Genomic DNA, 20,267 nt, shown 5'->3' with positions numbered 1-20,267 from the left:
GGCAGGATCAGAGAAGGTAATGGCCCATTGGACAGCAAGTGGCCTTGTGGTTGGGGTTCCTTACTAGTTTACATCTGATGGTTACTACTGATTTGTTTCTCCATAATGAAAACATTGGGCATTTCCAGGTCTTTTTAAAAAGCCAGGAAGTGGAAATGCAAATAAGAGGACCTGAGTCTCTTTTTAATTAATTCTGAAGATCTAAATTACAAGCCACAGTGCCACATCTGTGTGTGTGTGTGTGTGTGTTTTTCTGTGTGTGTGTGTGTGTGTGTGTGTAAGTACCAATCATCATTACTTTCAAATACAACATTGAGGAAAGAATTTCTGTAGCTCTTTTTAACACAAATAGAGGGGGTTTTTTAAGTAACATGTAAGGAATGTAGACATTTCCAAGGAATGTTAAATTCGACAGTGAACTTTTAAACATTACACATCCAGGGTGTTTGTGCATGTGTGTGTGTGTGTGTCTGTGTGTGTAAGCACCAATTATCATTACTTTCAAATATAACATTGAGAAAAGAATTTCTATAATTCTTTTTAACACCAATAGAGGTTTTTAATAACATGTAAAGAAGGTAGGCATTTCCAAGGAATGTTAAACTCAACAGTGAAGTTTTTAAACATTACTTTCATGGTATCTTGTTTGGTTTCAGTCACTGAGAAAATAATTTCAAAGAAAGGTATAAAAGAAGTAGCAGAATAGTTAAACTTTGACCCATTGTTCAGATGTTGCCACAACTTATTTTTAAGCTGTGTTCACAAACCATCAAATATTACCTAATCTGGTAATCCATTAAACATTCATTCTTTTATTCATTCGGAATACAGACTTTGAATGTTTATTGTACAGTAGGCCCATTGCACAGTACTAAGGATGCAGAAATGAAAGACCCTCTTGCCACTGTCTTGCAATGAATCCCTCCACAGAGCAGGAGTTATGGTAAAAGCGGCTTCCCAGTCCAGGGAGAGAAGCAAACATAGCAGGGCCAATGGCTGCATTTTATTGCCTCCAGTGACTTTCTGGAAGCTGACAGCCCGTGCATTAGGATGCTGTCATAGGGAGGAGTGGAAAAGGGAGATGAGCAGCGCTTTCACTGAGTCTCTGACTCCTTGTTTGCACCATGTGACTGATGGGACATGTCAGGGAAATTAGTATTTCACTGGAAGGAAAATAGTGGACTTGAAGTGTTCCAAAGTCTTTTAAGCTTAAATTGTTCTTTGCATGGAATTGTGATGTTAACCATTAGGTATAGCCAAGAATCATTCTGGCCTGTCAGAACTAATTTAAAAGATGTTTCTAAATGCTTTCTGCATCTAATTTGTTAGTAATTATACTTTTGCTTTAACTTCTTGGAGTGCTTTATATTTGGTCCGCCTTGGAATCAGGTACCTTAAAACTAATGTAGAGGTGCTTGCACTGGGCCATGCAAAGGGCTGGGCTGTGGAGTCTGACTCCTTTCTTTTTGTGCCACTAAGTCTTCTAGATTAGTTTCTTATTAATAATTTTAAAAGAACCTTTATTTAAAAAAATATAGGAGACTTTCCTCTCACCAGATACTTTTGAAAGTTTAGGACAATTCTGTATGCATATGCAATATTCCAGTTTAGGAAAATTCTGAATTGTGTGCGTATACAGTAATTCCAGTTCTTTTGTGTCTAGCTTAGATTGGCAGAAATGCAAACAAATTATTGAGGTCTTAACAATCAAGAAAGTAAACATGCCACTAAGAAAATAACTTTGTGCAAGCAAGCAGGAGCTTAAAGAACTATCCGTTGCGAGCCATTTTGAAGATTCCATTTCTGTCTCCTCCAGCCATCTAGGTAAAGGAATGTTGGCCAGGCCTGGAGACCAGTTAGGTTTTCTCCAGTCCCAATGAGTGATGTTAGCATGTAGCTTCAGAGCACAATTATTTTAATGCTCCAACCCTCCTTTAATGTTCCTTTCTTAGCTGCCTTGTCTCAGCTCCTACGACAGCTACTGCAGCAATCAAGTAGCTGCCAAAGCTCTGCTGGACCACAAAAAACAAGATCACCGAGTCCAAGATTTCCTGCAGCGATGTTTAGAATCCCCCTTTAGCCGCAAACTAGATCTCTGGAATTTCCTTGATATTCCAAGGAGCCGTCTGGTGAAATACCCTCTGCTTCTTCGAGAAATCTTGAGGCACACACCAAATGATAATCCAGATCAGCAGCACCTGGAAGAAGCTGTGAGTTTGTTTCTTTCTGTCTTGCCTTGTTGTTTTCCCCAATGGCTAGAAGGTGAAGGGTCCCTGGGTACCAGGACTCAGGAATCTTGGGTTCCAGGCTTGGCTCTGACATTAACCATGTTTTGATTCTGCAAATCAGCACTATTCATAATCTATAAAATGCAGTATTTACATGAAATGCACTCTGAAGTCCCTTTAATTCTAAAATTTCTTGATTCTGTATAGGTGACTCTATAATCTGTTTGTTACAGTTGCTGACTGTGAGGGTTAAGATCTCTGTGGAGATTTTAAATTGAATAGCTTTGTTTAGTTAGCAAATGAGAGTTGCCTTTTACCTTTTACCAAAGCCCATTTGTGAAGTCAACACCCATTTAAGACCCAGCTCTCCTTGGCCCCAGATTGAAACATGGAGCCTAGTCAAACCTACTCCCCAGCAACTGTATTGAGTACGGGGCTGGATGGTTTGGGGAATACGGATTCTTCCGTAGCAGCAATAGAAGACCAGGAGAAATGGGGTCCATATTGTAAGACTCTGGTGAACTATGAGCGTTCTGCCCAGAGAGCTCAGTTCTGATTGTGGGGCTCTGTGGGGCAGGGCAGAGGAGCAAATGGCCTGGGCACAGGTGTGAAGAAATGACAGGACAGGCCATGCCAGGGAATGCCATGGATCAGTCTGCCTGGGGTTAGCGATACTCAGAAAGCAGCAGGAGAAGGGGCAGAGGTTGGTGGTTCACATTGGTTATAGGGAGTTTTAAATATCAATTTGAGACATTTTTCCTTTGTTGTGCTTCTGTTTTTTAAGTAGCTTAGATTTAACGTTCAAATCCCAGCTCCATCACTGACAAGCTGTGTAATCTCGGACGTGTCACTCTTCATCTGTAGGACAGGGGACAGAGGAGACTAGGGACAGGGAAGCAAGCTGGGAGGATGCTGCGGTGGTCCAGATGTGCAGTCTTGGAAACCTGCTTAGGGAGTCAGCAGTGGGTGTGGAGGCTAAGACAGCCTCTGTTCAAAGAGCTCATTGCCTGACTGGGTCTGGGACAGTAACAGAAGGTGATATGCAAAGGTGATTGGAAAATCAGAAGCCTTGAGCCTATGGCGCAAACTGCCTATCTCTTCCCAGAGAAGGACTTAACTTACTTAATAGTAAGTAGTAACAACAACAGCAATAATAATAGTAACACCTGCTGACATGTAGTGAACATCTAGTAAATCAACTTTATGTAATTGCCTTATGGGTTATGTATCTCATTTAATCCTCATAATAACCTGTGAGGTACCCGTTCATGTTAGGGCCGTTTTCCTTTTCCAGATCAGGCTTGGGGGCGTTAAATAACTCACCCAAGTCCAGGGCCAGCAAGTAATGGAGTAGATATCTGAACCTTGTCAGTGTAGACTGCAAATATTATGACTTTTCCACTTCTTTATGATCCTATGGAGCTGAAAGCCTGGCTACTTCTTTAAGCCCCTGTTGCCTTTGGAATTGCAGAGAGCTGTCTGGCCACCAGGCTTTGTGGAGGGGCCTCACTGGTACAGAGCTGGGCCAGTTGTCCGTGTGGGGATAGAGAAGAACAAGGAAAGACTCTCTCCTGATTCAAGAGGTGTTTGATGTGTCTGGCAGGCCCAACATACAGACTAGCCTACCAATCCAGCATGATGAGGGATGCAGACACCAGGGATGAAGCCCATCTCACTTCATCGTGTCTGTTTTCATTACTGGGAAGAGCAATAGCGTTGCCTCCTCTCCATATTTCATCCCAGCAAGTGTGTGGTCTGTAGGAATGAGAACAACAGGGAGCTCAAACTAGTCTAAATAATTACTTTTTTGAAGCAAACAAGCCTGCTCTGAATTTTACAGTAAAGATTTCTTCTTTTTAATATGCAGCATGAAAGAATAATGCTTTATTTTAAAAAAACACCCAGTGAGCTAAAGTTTGAATTTAAAAACAGATAAGAATATGATTGTTTGCAATATGAAAGGATGCACCAGTTTCCCTCGTGCATAAAATGTGATGCCATTTTAGAAAGTTGAATCTGCATCTAGTTATTCAGGCAGATTTATGTGTGAAGCATGGTATACCTGCATTTGAAAGTGTCTGCAAAGCAAGTCTTCTAAATGCCCATTTACACTATATAGGCACAGCAGTTTTTCCCCCTTCTTTTCAAAATCCCTGTGGCATTACCGTAGATGAACAGAAATATTTAGCCCTGTACTCCTGAGTGCATTGTGAATGTTTGATAACCATAAAGTCCACAGTACCAATGTAGCTTGACTTATATGTGCCCTGAATAAATTTTCCACCTATGAAAAGGGAAAAATCAGGGAACTCTAAGTAAATTGCTTCTACACCAAGCATTCAGTCTTATGATTAGATCTAAAGAAAGGTCTTGCTTTTAATGCAGTGGGTAAACTACATCTGTATTAAATTTCTTAGTAGTATTTCGGAGGGTTGATAGAAATTTCCCCCCAAAGAGAACATCTTAAAATAGAACTTTGGATATTCATATATTCCAGATCTGGTTGTTTAATGTTTTAAATTCTAAGGATTGTTTCAGCCAGAAAATGATCCTGCAGACCATCTCTTCCCTCTGCTTGCCACTGTTCCAATTCCTTAAAAAGTATCACTGGAATCAATGGGAAGAACAGTCCTGCTTTTGATGCAACAGCAGTGAAGGCTGCTATTCTTGGTCCATGTCGGGAGCCGACGAGTAGATGATATTACCGCACAAGGGACTAGACAGACAGGACCTTCAGATTCTACTTTGAGGATGACGATTCCAGCATGTGTGGGTTTAATCCCTGTTCTGTTATAGGTATCTTTTATCATCTTCCTTTACCAGCCCCTGCCCTTCAGTTTGAACCCAAATGAGAGATGCAACAATAAATTTAATTTAAATGCACAACTACCATGACTGTTTGCTATTGGCAGTCTGCTATATGTAACTTTATTCCTCGCTGCAATTCTGCAAAATAAATTCCTCTCAAGAACCAGTGCAGAGAGATTAGACATGGTATGCAGGTGGATTAGTTCATGGTCTACAGGTCAATATAAATACAAAATAATATTTTCAATAAATGAAAGCAAACCCAGAGTTTCTATGATAAATATAGACATAGAATATGGAATAACACCAATTGTTTCCATTCTTTTGTCTCTTTTTGTTTTTTCAAACACCTGAGAGAAAAGCAGCATTTGAGAGTAGTCATAGCTGCCTAAGGAACCACTGTGGCTTTTGAGTTTATTAATCTTCACGTGAAATGCCCGCTGTTCAGTTCCTGAGTTAAATTAAGAAATGAACATATCTTTATGCCTATAGTACATCTTCCTTCTGGTTTCCTGGATACTTGCAGGAAATTCAGAAAATTAACTCAAGTACTGATTAATTCCAGCTGCCCAGGTACACCTAGTAATAGCAGATAAGATGAACCACAGCAATTAATGCAAAGGTGTTTTTTGGGTTTTTTTTGTTTTTTTTGGCTGCGTTGGGTCTTCGTTGCTGTACGTGTGCTTTCTCTAGTTGCGACGAGCAGGGGCTACTGTTCGTTGCGGTGTGCGGGCTTCTTGTGGTGGCTTGTCTTGTTGCGGAGCATGGGCTCTGGGTACATGGGAAGCCCCACAAAGGTCTTTAAAAGCAAGGAGAGACTTCCCTGGTGGCTCAGTGGTTAAGAATCTACCTGCCAATGCAGGGGACACACATTTGATCCCTGGTCCAGGAAGATCCCACATGCCTTGGAGCAAGTAAGCCTGTGCACCACAACTGCTGAGCCTGCGCTCTAGAGCCTGTGTGCCGCAACTACTGAGCCCACGCACCACATCTACTGAAGCCCGCGTGCTCTAGAGCCTGTGGTCTGCAACAAGAGAAGCCACTGCAATGAGAAGCCCGTGCACCGCAACAAAGAGTAGCCCCTGCTCGAGGCAACTAGAGAAAGTCCACACGCAGCAACGAAACCCAATGCAGCCAAAAAAAAAAAAAAGAAAAAAATTTTTTTAATTATTAAAAACAAGGAAAAAGTATGGATTTCACTACATATTAAAAATGTAATAAAGTAGAAAGATAAGGTAGATATAAAACAATTGCTCAAATACCTCCCATATATTTTAAGCTTCTTGAGGGCAGCGACCCTGTCTCATTTCTTTGAATGACACCACCTAGTCTGACACTGAACAGATGCTCAACAAGCATTAATTGAATTAATTTGAAGGATGAGTCATAGCTTTAGAATATTTTGTGAAATTTCTTGTTTGTTTGTTTTTGAAAGTAACAATAAATAATTAGTCATCTTTGAAAACCAAAAGGGGGAAAAAAGAAACCGGGAGAAAGTTTGTACACCAAAGTGTTCCATTTATTACTTGTTTTGTGTTAGGGAAACTCAGATTAATTTCACAGGACTTACATTAAACATTAGGTTGACATCAAAGACCAAAAAAATTCTTTTATGACATAAAGAGCCTGTATTTTTAAAAATAATGTTTTTTTAAAATTATCAAAGTAGTGCTACCATCCAAATTCAGGAAATAGAGAAAAGAGTAAATAAATGATCTTTGAAACTCTTAGTAGCTACAAAGGTGCAGAGATTATGCCTCTGTCCATAGCATGCAGTCACCAGGCTTCAGCTCAAAGCTGTAAGATCTTCTGTCAAACTTGCATGGAAATGCCAAGGTTATAACTGGGTAGAAGTTTTTATCCAGTTGCTTTGGGCAGAAGGCAAGTGAAAAATAATCATTTAACAATCTTAGAAATCACTACCACTTGAACACAAGGTCTGGTAGCTTTTCACTGAGTAAAAGCCTCTTTTAAAACCTTGCTTTTCAGAGACTGGTTTGTTTTTCCATTAAGTAAATGTGACCAAGAAGCGGCCTTACTGACACTTCTCATCTGTTACGTTCTTTTCCGTTAATACCAGCACAAGAAAGATGGGACTGTTGGTCTTTTCACTATTAGGGGACAGAGGACTCTGGTGAAGAAGTCATTACTTTGCCTTGGATTGGTGTCACTGAGTTTTTACTCAACTAATTTCTTGCTCTTTTGTTTTCTAGAATTTTCTAACTTTAGATGTATTGTTCATGTTATAGAACAACACTACATTGGAATAAATGCTTACTGAACATGTCTCAGTGTTGTGCTCTTGTTGTGTTTTGCTTCATTTTGAATTTAACAATAATGCAGGGAATTCCCTAGTGGTCCAGTGGTTAGGACTCCGCACTTTCAGAGGACCTGGGTTCAGTCCCTGGTCAGGGAACTAAGATCCCACAAGCCGAGCGGCCTGGCCAAAAGAAGCAAAAAAACAAAAACAATAATGCATCCACCATTACTTTGAAATCCCTCTACCCCTGATTTACTCACGTGTGCTGTAGGTATGGGCCTGAGTGTATATAGACAAATTGTCCCCGTTCTTACTCCTAGTGTCCTTTGTTTCCATTCCTAGTTCCCTGTCTTTCATAAATCATTTATGTTTTGTCACTAAAAAGATATCCAAACCATCTATTCACACCCAATTTGTAAATATTGTTTGTAGGTTAGATTAAGTGCATGTAGAGAGACCTTGAAACTGGGTTTCAAATCCCCAAGGACAATCCAATCCCTTTTCTAGACTATTACATTCTACTTTTCCTCTCCTTGGCCACATTTTTTGAATGCCTACATTTTCAACATTGTGAGCATGTTTTAAGAAATGTGCAATATAGAGCTTAGTGATTATAAGTCCTGCACATTGAAATCAATACCTCATATCTCTTTCACTCATATAAAATTATGCATCAACATTAGTTTTATATATAATACAAATATGTGTGTGTGTACAAATGAATATGTTGTATGTAGTTATATGTGTACATGTATAGATGGTGTACAGATGGATAGATACAGTATATTAAAAACATTTATTTATTTTTCCCTTTTCCCAAAGCAGCAACTTAGATAACATGATCTCAGAATTAGATCCAAGTGTATCTTAGTGACTTTCTAGGCCTGAGTACCTGGGCCTTGTTGGTGTGAATGGTTTGCTGACTTTCCCCATCCTTTTTTTTGTTTTCACAGATAAACATCATTCAGGGAATCGTGGCAGAAATCAACACCAAGACTGGAGAATCTGAATGCCGTTATTATAAAGAGCGACTTCTTTACTTGGAAGAAGGCCAGAAAGACTCCCTGATTGACAGCTCAAGGGTGCTGTGTTGTCATGGCGAACTGAAGAACAACCGGGGCGTGGTGAGTAGTTACTCTCCTTCAGTAATCTCATCCTGGGCCTCCCCAAATGCTTAATCCACTTGATACTGAGCCTCCTGTTACTATGCCTTCCCTAACCAGGGTCGCATTTTTTAGACAAAAGTTGCTTTCCCAGTGTCTTTTATATCATGGGATCATATAGTTTTTAAATATATTTTTATATTTTATTTATTTTATATATATATATATATATATATATATATATATATATATATATATATATATATATATATATATATCTTAAATTTCATGACCAGTACATATTCAGAAAACTTTTGGAAACCAACATAGAGTTGCCAGCTTTTTCTTTTGTTTGGTCATGACCTTTGGAAACAAATACACAGCTTCCCTGGTGGTGCAGTGGTTAAGAATTCACCTGCCAATGCAGGGGGACACGGGTTCGAGCCCTGGTCCAGGAAGATCCCACATGCTGTGGAGCAACTAAGCCCGTGCGCCACAACTACTGAGCCTGCGCTCTAGAGCCCGCGTGCCACAACTACTGAAGCCCGTGCGCCTGGAGCCTGTGCTCCACAAGAGAAGCCACCGCAATGAGAAGCCTGCACACCACAACAAAGAGCAGCCCCTGCTCACCGCAACTAGAGAAAAGCCCACACACAGCAATGAAGACCCAACACAGCCAAAAATAAATAAATAAAATAAATAAATTTAAGAAAAACAAAAATACAAAACAGTTACCATCTCCTCCCACTTTGATATCAGAAAGTAATGGGTGATTTTAACAAGATGTTAAAAATATATGATCTCGGGCTTCCCTGGTGGCGCAGTGGTTGAGAATCTGCCTGCCAATGCAGGGGACACGGGTTCGAGCCCTAGTCTGGGAAGATCCCACATGCCGTGGAGCAACTAGGCCCGTGAGCCACAACTACTGAGCCTGCGCGTCTGGAGCCTGTGCTCCGCAACAAGAGAGGCCACGATAGTGAGAGGCCCGTGCACTGCGATGAAGAGTGGCCCCCGCTTGCTGCAACTGGAGAAAGCCCTCACACAGAAACGAAGACCCAACACAGCCAAAAATAAATAAATAATAATTTAAAAAATATATATATATATGATCTCAGAAAAACAGATAGCTCTTTAATTGAATTCATTTAGCTTTATGAGAAATTCTTCCTTCTCATGAATTTGTACCTATCCACAGACTGACATTTTGAGACCAGTTTTTTGGGTTTTTTTAATAATAATCTACCCTCCCATCAGCTGTATATCTAGCTCTGACCTGTAGATATTCCATTTCCTGGCTTTCATTCCTCAGCAGGTACTGAAATTGTTTCTCTTCTCCTATCATAGCAACTTGTACACATCTTCCCTGGAGGGCTTACTACAGTGGGTTGTAATTCTCCATCTATCTGTCAGTATCTTCCATTTTACCACACTCTTTTAGGGTGGAGACTGTGCCTTGTCAATCCCTAGCACCTATCTTGGGACCTGGCACATACTAAGGCACTCAATAATGTTAGGTGAATGCATGAGTGAATGAGTGAGTGAATAAATGCTTACATGAAGGAAAAATGGATTTGAATTACATGAGAGTTCAAAATTCATTCAACTCAGGGTCTTCCCTGGTGGTGCAGTGGTTAAGAATCCGCCTGCCAATGCAGGGGACATGGGTTGGAGCCCTGGTCCAGGAAGATCCCACATGCCATGGAGCAACTAAGCCCATGCACCACAACTACTGAGCCTGCGCTCTAGAGCCCACAAGCCACAACTACTGAGCCCACATGCCACAACTACTAAAGCCCACGTGCCTAGAGCCCGTGCTCTGCAACAAGAGAAGCCACCGCAATGAGAAGCCCGTGCACTGCAACAAAGAGTAGCCCCCACTCGCCGCAACTAGAGAAAGTCTGCGCACAGCTACGAAGACCAAATGCAGCCTAAAATAAAAAATAATAAATAAATTTATTTTTAAAAAATTTAACTCACCAGGCTATTTTTATATATAGCAGTAGAAATTAATGCTAATATATATATAATTTTTATATATTATATATAACATGTATCTTATGTAATATATAAATTTTATTATATATAATATATATTTAAATTTCAGCATTGAGAAAGACAGTCTCCACTTCTTTTGTGTTTCATCTTCAGTATCTAGCCAACCCGTAGAATGAAAGCCAAAACTAGATTGAAAACTCTTAATAAAGCTTTGATGATTCAGGGGACGCCCTCTGACCCGGACTGTAAAGTGGCATTTATGAGCAGGCTTGGAAATGTTATTTGAAGTCACTGAGGACATGTCACAGCACCCATTATCAGTGCTGCTGTAGATCTAACCAGCTGATGTTGCAACAAAGGTTATGAGACCTGTCACAGGCCGCTGCTTGAAGAAGTGTTTCTGTTTGACTAGGGAGTTACTGATTGCCAGACAGCTGCGTTCTGCTTTCTGCTGATATCTGGAAAGCACTGGTGGACTTCTAATGGCTGATGCTCTGGCTCCTTGAACATTCTTTCTCAGAAGCCCTGTGGGAAATAGGAAGATGCATCACCCCACAGAACGAGGGCCTGTTCTCTTTCTGTCCGTCGCTCAGGGACTGAGACCCTCTTGCTGGACGTGCCCAGGGCATTAAGGATGAACTCTATCTAGTTCATGTTTCAGGCAGATAGATTTTTGAGAACAAAGATTTTAGTTGGGGTGAGGGGATTTGTTTTTGTTTGTTTGTTTGTTTGTTTGTTCCCAGTAGAATTGTAAAAGTCATTATGAATAAAGTCCTGAGTCAGGAAAAAAGTCTCAACAGTTTGAGGGCAGGAAGGAGCTGCGACTAAGAAGAGGAATTCTCAGTGAACATTCACAAATAAGGGATATTTTTTAAAGTTGCCCAGACAATCTGAGTTCAAAGTGCCTACCTTGGCTAGGAGAGTGGTAGAAGTAGGACTGGCGGACCGCGAGGCCTGGGTCGGGTCAGGCCGCGCCGTGCAGGGCCGCTGGGAGCGGAGGCCACTTGGGGAGGGGCGGGCTGGAGGCGCAGGTACATGTGAAGATTTCTTGGCAGATCAAACCATTGATCACCTTGTCCTCATTTCTACTTGTTCTGTGTTGACAAGGGAGCGTGCCCAAATGAGCAAGGTATCACAGCAGAATAGTACCCCGGGCGTGAATGGAATAAGTGCCATCCATACTCAGGCTCATGCCAGCGGCTTACAGCAGGTTCCTCAGCTGGTGCCCACCGGCCCTGGGGGCGGAGGCAAAGCTGTGCCTCCAAGCAAGCAGAGCAAAAAGAGTTTGCCCATGTATCGCAACAGTGACGACTATCGTCAGCGCAGAAAGAGGAACAACATGGCAGTGAAAAAGAGCCGGTTGAAAAGCAAGCAGAAAGTGCAGGATACGCGGCAGAGAGTGAATCAACTCAAGGAAGAGAATGAACTGTTGGAAGCAAAAATTAAATTGCTGACTAAGGAATTAAGTGTACTGATTTATTTCTTGAGCATGCCCACAACCTCGCAGATAACGTGCAACCCAGTAGCACTGAAAATATGACAAATTCGGATAATGCAGGACAGTAGACCTCACTCCTTTCAAACGTCACAACTTGTGGCTTAAACGTTAAAGGTGTGACTACCTACACTACTCGTATCAGGGGCTGAATCTCCGTTATAAAAAGATCCATTGAAGGTTGTTTTCTAGGATCAGCACTGAAGAGTTGATTAGCTAAAAATGTTAGCCATATAATTTGAATATCTGGTTTTAAATGATAAGGATCTTTGTGGGGATAAAAAACATTTTTAAAGGTATATGGTAAAAAAAAAAAAAAAAAATGCCCTGGAGCTTGATGTTCTTAATAAATCCTGACTTCCCAAAGAAAAACAAAAAGAGTGGTAGAAGTAGAAACAGTGTAAAAATCTCTGATTATTTTTAGTATATAAAACAGTGACTAACCCCTCGCCTCCCCTCACCCCAAAAGAAAAGTCTTAATATTCTCTTCTGCCATCCCCACCACCCACATCAAAAAAAAGCCCTTAACTTGGTTATTTTGTGCTTTACTCTGTTTTTCGGTCTTCAAACCTGCCCCCACCACAAACATACACCAATACAGAACCGTCATCATTTGTGTGTCCCCAAGCCAACATTTAGTTGAGCTTCAGTTTCTGCAGTTTTTGGTGTGTGTGTATGTGTGTGTCTGTCTGTCCATCCATCCATCTGTCTGTGGCAGGGTGTGGGTAGATGATCCACAAGTATCTTTTCTTCCAAATCTAAAACTATCTGATAATGCTGAATATGCTTCCCCGACCCCAAATCAAGATTCTAATGTGAGTTTTCAGCCCTACTCTTCTGGTCTCCTCTTTGAGACTCTAAGGCTGACGTTCCCAAATATTGCCACTGGAAAACCAGAATCTAGCTGCAAAGTCATGAATCGTCTCACTTCACCTCCTAAGCATTTCCAAGCTGCAGGAAGAGTCTGGCACTTAGAGTTGAATGGAGCCAATTTACCCCAGCTCCACTCAGCAAAATTGCTTTTATAATGTGGTTTGAGACAAGCCTTTATTTTTGAGATTCTTTTTTTGCCAACAACACACACATCAATCATCAGCCTTTTAAGTACAACCTCTTCAGAGAACTGAGGTTCTTATGAACATAACTGAGAAGGACAACTTGTTTGATTGTCTGTCTTTGTGGCTACAGCAGCATGCTCTGGTTTCCTCGGGAATGGGCAGTGTTCCGAGCTGGGATGCCTGGATGAAGCTGATAATCAGCTCAGTGGTTGAAGGAACAAGTGTTTTATGGGTTTGAGAAGCAAACGTTAATATTAGTCTCTGATACACCAGTCTCATCCTTTATGGACTGTTATTCATTGTGATCTCTTAGAATTGTATTGGATACAATAAACCAAAGCCCTGAGAGCACTAACTTTTTTTCCTTCTTTACCCTCTTCATTCTATGGGGTTTCTCTCTCTCTCTTTTTTTTAAAATGTTCCTATAAGGCTGTGTGTGTCTGCACAGGTTGTGGATTGCAGTGTGAAGAACGCCACTGCAGCTGGCAGACCTGGCTGCAGGTGTCTGTAGGCAGAAAGGCCTTCTTCAGTGGGGCCCTAGGGAGGCGCTCCCATAGGAAAGGCAATGGATGCATCTGGAAATGTGTGCAACCCCCAACTGCTGTTCTCCCAGAGGTAGATTTGAGCCTAGAAGTTCATAGGCCAGTGTGAACCTGGTACCTAGGGACCTCTTATCCACAGAGGTCCACTTATCAACTACTCATTAGATTATTGCTTAGGGGGAATCCTGTGGATTCTTTTCTTCCAGAAACTACACGTTTTCCTGTTCCAAGAAGTACTTGTGATCACTCGGGCTGTCACCCACAACGAGCAGCTCTGCTACCAGTTGTACCGGCAGCCCATCCCCGTGAAGGACCTCCTGCTGGAAGACCTGCAGGACGGAGAAGTGAGGCTGGGCGGCTCCCTGCGTGGGGCATTCAGCAACAATGAGAGAAGTATGGGTGGCTGTCCGTTTTGACCTGTTGAACGTCTTTGGTCGTAGTGGTTTGGAGGGAATGGCTGCCTGGTGAAAAGAGAAGAGCTATGGCCTTGAAGTCAAACTGCATTCCAGTTTTCTTTCATCACTTACTGGTTGTGTAACCTTACTCAACCTCTGTGAGCCTTAGTTTCCCATCTGCAAAGTGGGGATGCATGCATACCTACTTCATAGGATTGTTACAAGGATTAAGTAAGACACTACAAGTTGACTTGTCTGCATATAACTGGTGCCGCTTAAGCTCCCTTACTCTGACTCCATCCACTGGATAAAAGCATTCTTAAGACCAGACGGTCCCTATGTGATTACAGTTGTATAACGGTGGGTTTTTGTAGTTAAGCTGGCAGACTTGTCTCTAAAGAGACATAACTATGATCAACTGGGCTGAGGGTTTATCTGTAATTACTCTAATGGGCTTCTCTAGCTTGAGACTTAATAAACAAGGGAATTAACCGAAAGAAGCTTAGATAGCAGCGTCTATCTAGTGCCTTCTATGTGTCAAGCACTGTGCCAGGCACTGATACACACTGGGGAACCAAACAATTCAATTCCTTGGAAGCCCTGTGGAACTTACATTGTGATGGAGGAGGTAGAGGTTATTTGAGAAACAAATAAATAATCCAGGTACCTTAAGAAAACTAAAACCCAGTGAGGGACTAGAAAGGGATAGCAATAGGAGGTATGTTTAAGATGAAATGGTCAGGGAGGTCTTCTTTGAGCAAGTAACATTTGAGCCTCTTAGGTTAACATTGGCATCATATTGTCAAAGTAATTCATATATACTGCCTCTTACCTACTCACCAGTCCCTCTGCCCTAGTGGTAGTACTAGTAGCAGTAGTAGTACTTATATTTCTCAAGTATTGACTATGTGCCAGGCATTCTATAAGCACTTACATGTATTATTATATTTATTCCTCATAATAACCATCTAAGGTAGATTCTCTTTGTTTTCCCCATTTTACAAATAAAGAAACTAAGATGTAGGGGAGTTAAGGCATTTGCGCCATAGCAAAGACTGGAGCCTGAATTTATCTGAAGCCAATATGTTGGCTACAGGGATCGTGCACGGGGACTGACTGAGCGCAGACACTTCTGTGAACCACATGCATGTGGCACACGGGGCCCATTAAATGACAGTTAATGTTGTTATTAAACTAAATCAAATGTCTTCCATATTGTGCACTACCATTTTTTAAATGCACATAGCTCCAGGAATTCCCCGGCGGTCCAGTGGTTAGGACTCCACACTTTCACTGCCGAGGGCCTGGGTTCAATATCTGGTCGGAGAATTAAGATCCCATAAGCCACGTGGCACAGCCAAAGGAATATAAATAAATAAAAATTTTAAAAAAATAAATGCACAGAGCTCCCGTTGCAATTATTATTAAAATGTCATTTCATTTTAAAATGAAACCAAACTTATAAGAGTCTTTACATATCTTCTCAATCATCAGATACTAAATATACAAGTACTGTCATGTGGAGGGTCTTGGGCCTGTTTGATGTTACAAAGAGCTTCTTAAACTTGAAAAAGCTCTAGCTTGGGGCAGTTGTTGAAATTACAGATTCCCAGGCCCACCTCAGACCCACTGAATCTGAATCTCTAAGGGTAGGACCCCGAGATCTGTATTTTTAACATGCTCTTGGGAGATTTTGATATGCAGCCAGGTTTGGTACCCAGTACTCTGGGATCCCCTGAAACACAAGACATAGTTGTTCCGTACTGATTTGCTAGCTTCTGAGAGCAACTGAGTGCCAGACCTGTGTCAAAACCTGTTGATTGACGGAGGCTTCAGGGTGGAGCTGAGCCATGTCCCGGATCAGCAGGGCACGTTTAGTAATCAGTTAGTGATCTCTGCCATGGGAACTGGTGGTTAGTGTCATCACATGTGTTATCTTTGGCCTGAGGAAATACCTGTCCATTGACCTTTTTTTCATGTGTTTTTCATTTCTAGTTAAAAACTTCTTCAGAGTAAGTTTCAAAAATGGATCCCAAAGTCAGACCCACTCATTACAAGCCAATGACACCTTCAACAAACAGCAGTGGCTCAACTGTATTCGTCAAGCCAAAGAAACAGTTCCGTGTGCTGCAGGGCAGGCTGGGGTCCTTGACTCCGAGGGACCGTTCCTAGAGCCCACCACCGGGAGCAGGGAGCCACAGGGAGAAACAAAACTTGAGCAGATGGACCAATCAGACAGTGAATCGGATTGTAGCATGGACACAAGTGAGGTCAGCCTTGACTGTGAGCGCATGGAACAGACAGACTCTTCCTGTGGGAATAGCAGGCATGTTGAAAGCAACGTCTGACAGAAGCGTGTACTTCTTGGAAGTAGCCCTGTGTCTTACCTGTACAGTATTTGCATTCCACACATGGAACGGTTTGGAGAAGCACTTTTTAGTACTTTTGTGACTGTGTTGACCCAGTCCTGTCTGTACTTTTTTGTCCCTAGTACTGTAACTGCCAATCTGTGTCAGCTGGAATCTGTGGCAACTGCTACCCTGTATTGTATTTCACAAGTGTCTGGATGGATGGAGAAGTACTTGAACAAGTTACTCTCACTTGTCCTGCTGGATTTTAAAAAACAGAAAGAAAACAATCTCTAAACTACTGTTTCATGTAGATTAAAGGGTCCTTCCATGTTTCTCTAGTGCTTTTCTAGCTCTTTGACAGGGTAGCTGAAGGCATGAAATTTAAAGGGCCTTGAAAACAGGGCATGAGGAAGTTACTTGTGTATCGTGATGACATTTGAAGGAGAAACGGGAAAGATCAATGTTTCGAGTTAAATTGGTTCAATGTCATCCAACCAAAAAGCATGAAAACATCCCTGGGGATTCTGAGGGTTTAATTTTGCAAAGGAAGAAGCACTGTCTTGACCTTGCAATTTCATCCAGTACAAATTTGATGCAATAATCTATTAGGACATGAAATAAGAGTCTGACCTTAAAAGGATCAGCGCAAAAACCGCTGTCAGCTCTGAATCTTGAACTGAAATGTGCATTGCATCAGGAGGTCTCTGCCATAGATGCTGGCTGGCCTTAAAGAGCCATTTCCAGCCTAAAATAGCAGAATAGAACTCAAAGGGCCTGGGAAAACCTGGCAGGATAGCAAGAAGACCCATCTTCGCTTTGTTTCATCATCTTAGGCCTACTCGTGTTTTAGAGCATGAATGAAGAGAGGAGGAAAAGGGACTGCGGCTCAGTCAGTGACTCTGTTTACAGAAACATGTGAGAAGAAGAATTTGGAAGAAGTGCTCCATTGTGACCTTATGTGGGAAGCATTAAAAGAGAAAAGTAAGGTCCAGTGTCCTCTGGGAAAGACCAGAGCCTTGGGTTTCCCTGCCCCACTTTTGGGTCATCATTTGCCATCTCTGGTTCTGTGCTGGATCAGAATCATAATTACATTCTCCAGAGGCCGACTTAATTAACTCTATCATTAATTAGGATCAGTTATCCAAACTAATAAACCTCTTTGCCAGCCTTGATTTACAATGCAGGGTGAGTCGCAGACCTTTAAAAAAAGTTAATACACAGAAAATCTCCCTGCGAGTGTAAATATTAAAGATGACTTGTGCAAAATTGTACCCACACCAGCACTAGTAGTAATGATTCTAAATTATTGCCAAAAAAAGTTTTCTTTTCTTTTTTTTTTTAAATCTGTGTCTTTCAAGTTTACACAAAGGAAAGCAGTAAATACTATGTTGTCATTTTATTATGTACGCCTATCATGTGCATTCAAAGAAGCTGTGTGACAAGATTTATCAATATAAAAACAAGCTATAGTACTTATTTTTCCAAAAAAAATGTTGTCCATTTTACCCTGTAAAACATATTTCTGTATTTATAGATTTTAAACACAGTGAATCTTTTTTTCTATTACAAGTTTATTTAAAACAACTCAAGTTGTTATTGATTTAGCGACTGAATGAATCTGCTGCAGACAGAAGCAGAGAAAAGCCGAGAAAAGTTGTTTGATGGTGGGGAAAAGAATGAATCATTCTTTGCAGGAGCCATCGGCCACTTTGGCCAGCGTGTTGAGAAAAGAGGTCTGTCAAGGGCTGGCCTATGGGAAGAAAGTCAATGAATGTTTTCATGAAATGAATGTTTTTGTATAATGGCCTTAAACTTCTCTGGAAGCATTTCAAATAAATTACGTTAAAATGTCGTCTTCTTTGTATATAGTATTTGCCCTACAAACAACAAATTTCAGTGATCTTACTGGGAGGTTCTTTCCGAAATTTTTGCTTGTACCCAAATACACACATTAAGATAGGGTATGGGTTGATATAAATGCTACGATTTGATCTATCAAAGCTCTTGCAGAACTCATATTTCTAAGATCTGTTTTTTCAAGGATTCTCTCTTCACTTTTTTTTCTTTTTTCTTTTTTTTTTTAATTTCTAATTTTATTTTGGACTATAGTTGATTAACAATGTTGTATTAGTTTCCAGTGTACAGCAAAGTGACTTGGTTATACATATACATGTACCTATTCTTTTTCAAAGTCTTTTCCCACTTAGGTTATTACAGAATATTGAATGGAGTTCCCTGTGCTATACAGTAGGTGCTTGTTGGTTATCTATTTTAAATATAGCAGTGTGTATATGTCAATCCCAAACTCCCAATCTGTCCCTCCCCCCACCTCTTCCCCCCTGGTAACCATAAGTTTGTTCTCTAAGTCTGTGAGTTTGCTTCTGTTTTGTAAACAAATTCGTTTGTATCATTTTTTTTAAGATTCTGCATATCATATGATATTTGTCTTTGTCTGACTTACTTCACTTAGTATGATAATCTCTAGGTCCATCCATGTTGCTGCAAATGGCATTATTTCATTCTTTTTAATGGCTGAGTAATATTCCATTGTATATATATGTACCACATCTTCTTTATCCATTTGTCTGTCAATGGACATTTAGGTTGCTTCCATGTCTTGGCTATTGTAAACAGCACTGTAATGAACGTTGGGATGCATGTATCCTTGCGAGCCATGTTTTTCTCCAGATATATGCCCAGGAGTGGGATTGCTGGATCATATGGTAGTTCTATTTTTAGTTTCTTTAGGAACTAATACTGTTCTCCATAGAGGCTGTACCAATTTACATTCCCACCAACAGTGTAGGAGGGTTCACTTTTCTCCACACCCTCTCCAGCACTTACTGTTTATAGATTTTTTGATGATAGCCATTCTGAGTGGTGTAAGGTGATATCTCATTGTAGTTTTGATTTGGATTTCTCTAATAATTAGTGATGTGGAGCATCTTTTCATGTGCCTGTTGGCCATCTGTATGTCTTCTTTGGAGAAATGTCTATTTAGGTCTTCTGCCCGTATTTTGATTGACTTGTTTGTTTTTTTGATATTGAGCTGCATAAGCTGTTTGTAAATTTTGGAGATTAATCTCTTGTCAGTCGCATCATTTGCAAATATTTTCTCCCATTCTGTAGGTTGTCTTTTTGTTGTGTTTATGTTTTCCTTTACTGTGCAAAAGCTTTTGAGTTTAATTAGGTCCCATTTGTTTATTTTTGTTTTTATTTCCATTACTCTAGGAGACAGATTGAAAAAGATATTGCTGCGATTTATATCAAAGAGTGTTCTGCCTATGTTTTCCTCTAAGAGTTTTATAGTGTCCAGTCTTACATTTAGGTCTTTAATCCATTTTGAGTTTATTTTTGTGTATGGTGTTAAAGAGTGTTCTAATTTAATTTTTCTTACATGTAGCTGTCCAGTTTTCCCAGCACCACTTATTGAAGAGACTGTCTTTTCTCCATTGTCTAGTCTTGCCTCCTTTGTCGAAGATCTATTGACCATAGGTGTGTGAGTTTATTTCTGGGCTTTCTATCCTGTTCCATTGATCTATATTTCTGATTTTGTGCCAGTACCATACTGTTTTGATGACTGTAGCTTTGTAGTATAGTCTGAAGTCAGGGAGGCTGATTCCTCCAGCTCCGTTTTTCTTTCTCAAGATTGCTTTGACTCTACTCACTTATTCATTTATTCATTTTTAATAACTATATCTTGAATCTGTACTGTGTGTCAAGGGATGTCATAATTGTTATAGAAAAGAAATGTTGAATCTCACTGTTAGTATAGGTGACTGTTGATGACCTTGGAGCCAAATAATAGAAGGCAAATTTCACTTTGAAATTCTTCCTGGAATTTCAGTCCACTTTTTTTTTTTTAATTAAAATGGCTAGTTTTATTCCCCCAAAGAATAGTTTTAGATGAAAAGGCTCTACAGTTTTAAGTAGTTGGTAGACAATTCTCAGTAACATGTTGGCCCAGTAAGGCTGGTAGTTAATCTTATCTTTATAATAAGTTGTCACCATTTTGTTTAACATGCTGTTAAT

General features: G+C 40.6%; 1 protein-coding gene and 1 pseudogene across 6 annotated transcripts in view; both read left to right on the top strand.

The window, feature by feature from the left end:
• The window catches only part of ARHGEF3 (Rho guanine nucleotide exchange factor 3), a 308,586-nt gene extending 290,499 nt beyond the window's left edge, over window positions 1-18,087 (top strand). For all 5 annotated transcript variants that reach the window (XM_082412280.1, XM_082412281.1, XM_082412279.1 and 2 more), the window contains 4 exons: window positions 1,953-2,210; window positions 8,250-8,420; window positions 13,696-13,882; window positions 15,880-18,087. In XM_082412280.1, coding sequence (XP_082268406.1) covers window positions 1,953-2,210; window positions 8,250-8,420; window positions 13,696-13,882; window positions 15,880-16,232 — 969 coding nt within the window. In that variant the 3' untranslated portion in view covers window positions 16,233-18,087. The remainder of the gene's footprint in view (window positions 1-1,952; window positions 2,211-8,249; window positions 8,421-13,695; window positions 13,883-15,879) is intronic.
• LOC309637525 (CCAAT/enhancer-binding protein gamma pseudogene) lies at window positions 9,221-13,688 on the top strand (annotated as a pseudogene). Its single transcript has one exon. The product of its transcript is annotated as a CCAAT/enhancer-binding protein gamma pseudogene (transcript).
• Window positions 18,088-20,267: the final 2,180 nt, after the last annotated feature.

Source organism: Balaenoptera physalus (genome assembly GCF_965194825.1).
Source record: "Balaenoptera physalus genome assembly, chromosome: 11".
NCBI classification, from domain to species: Eukaryota; Metazoa; Chordata; class Mammalia; order Artiodactyla; family Balaenopteridae; genus Balaenoptera; species Balaenoptera physalus.
This window is presented reverse-complemented; position numbering and strand designations above follow the sequence as displayed.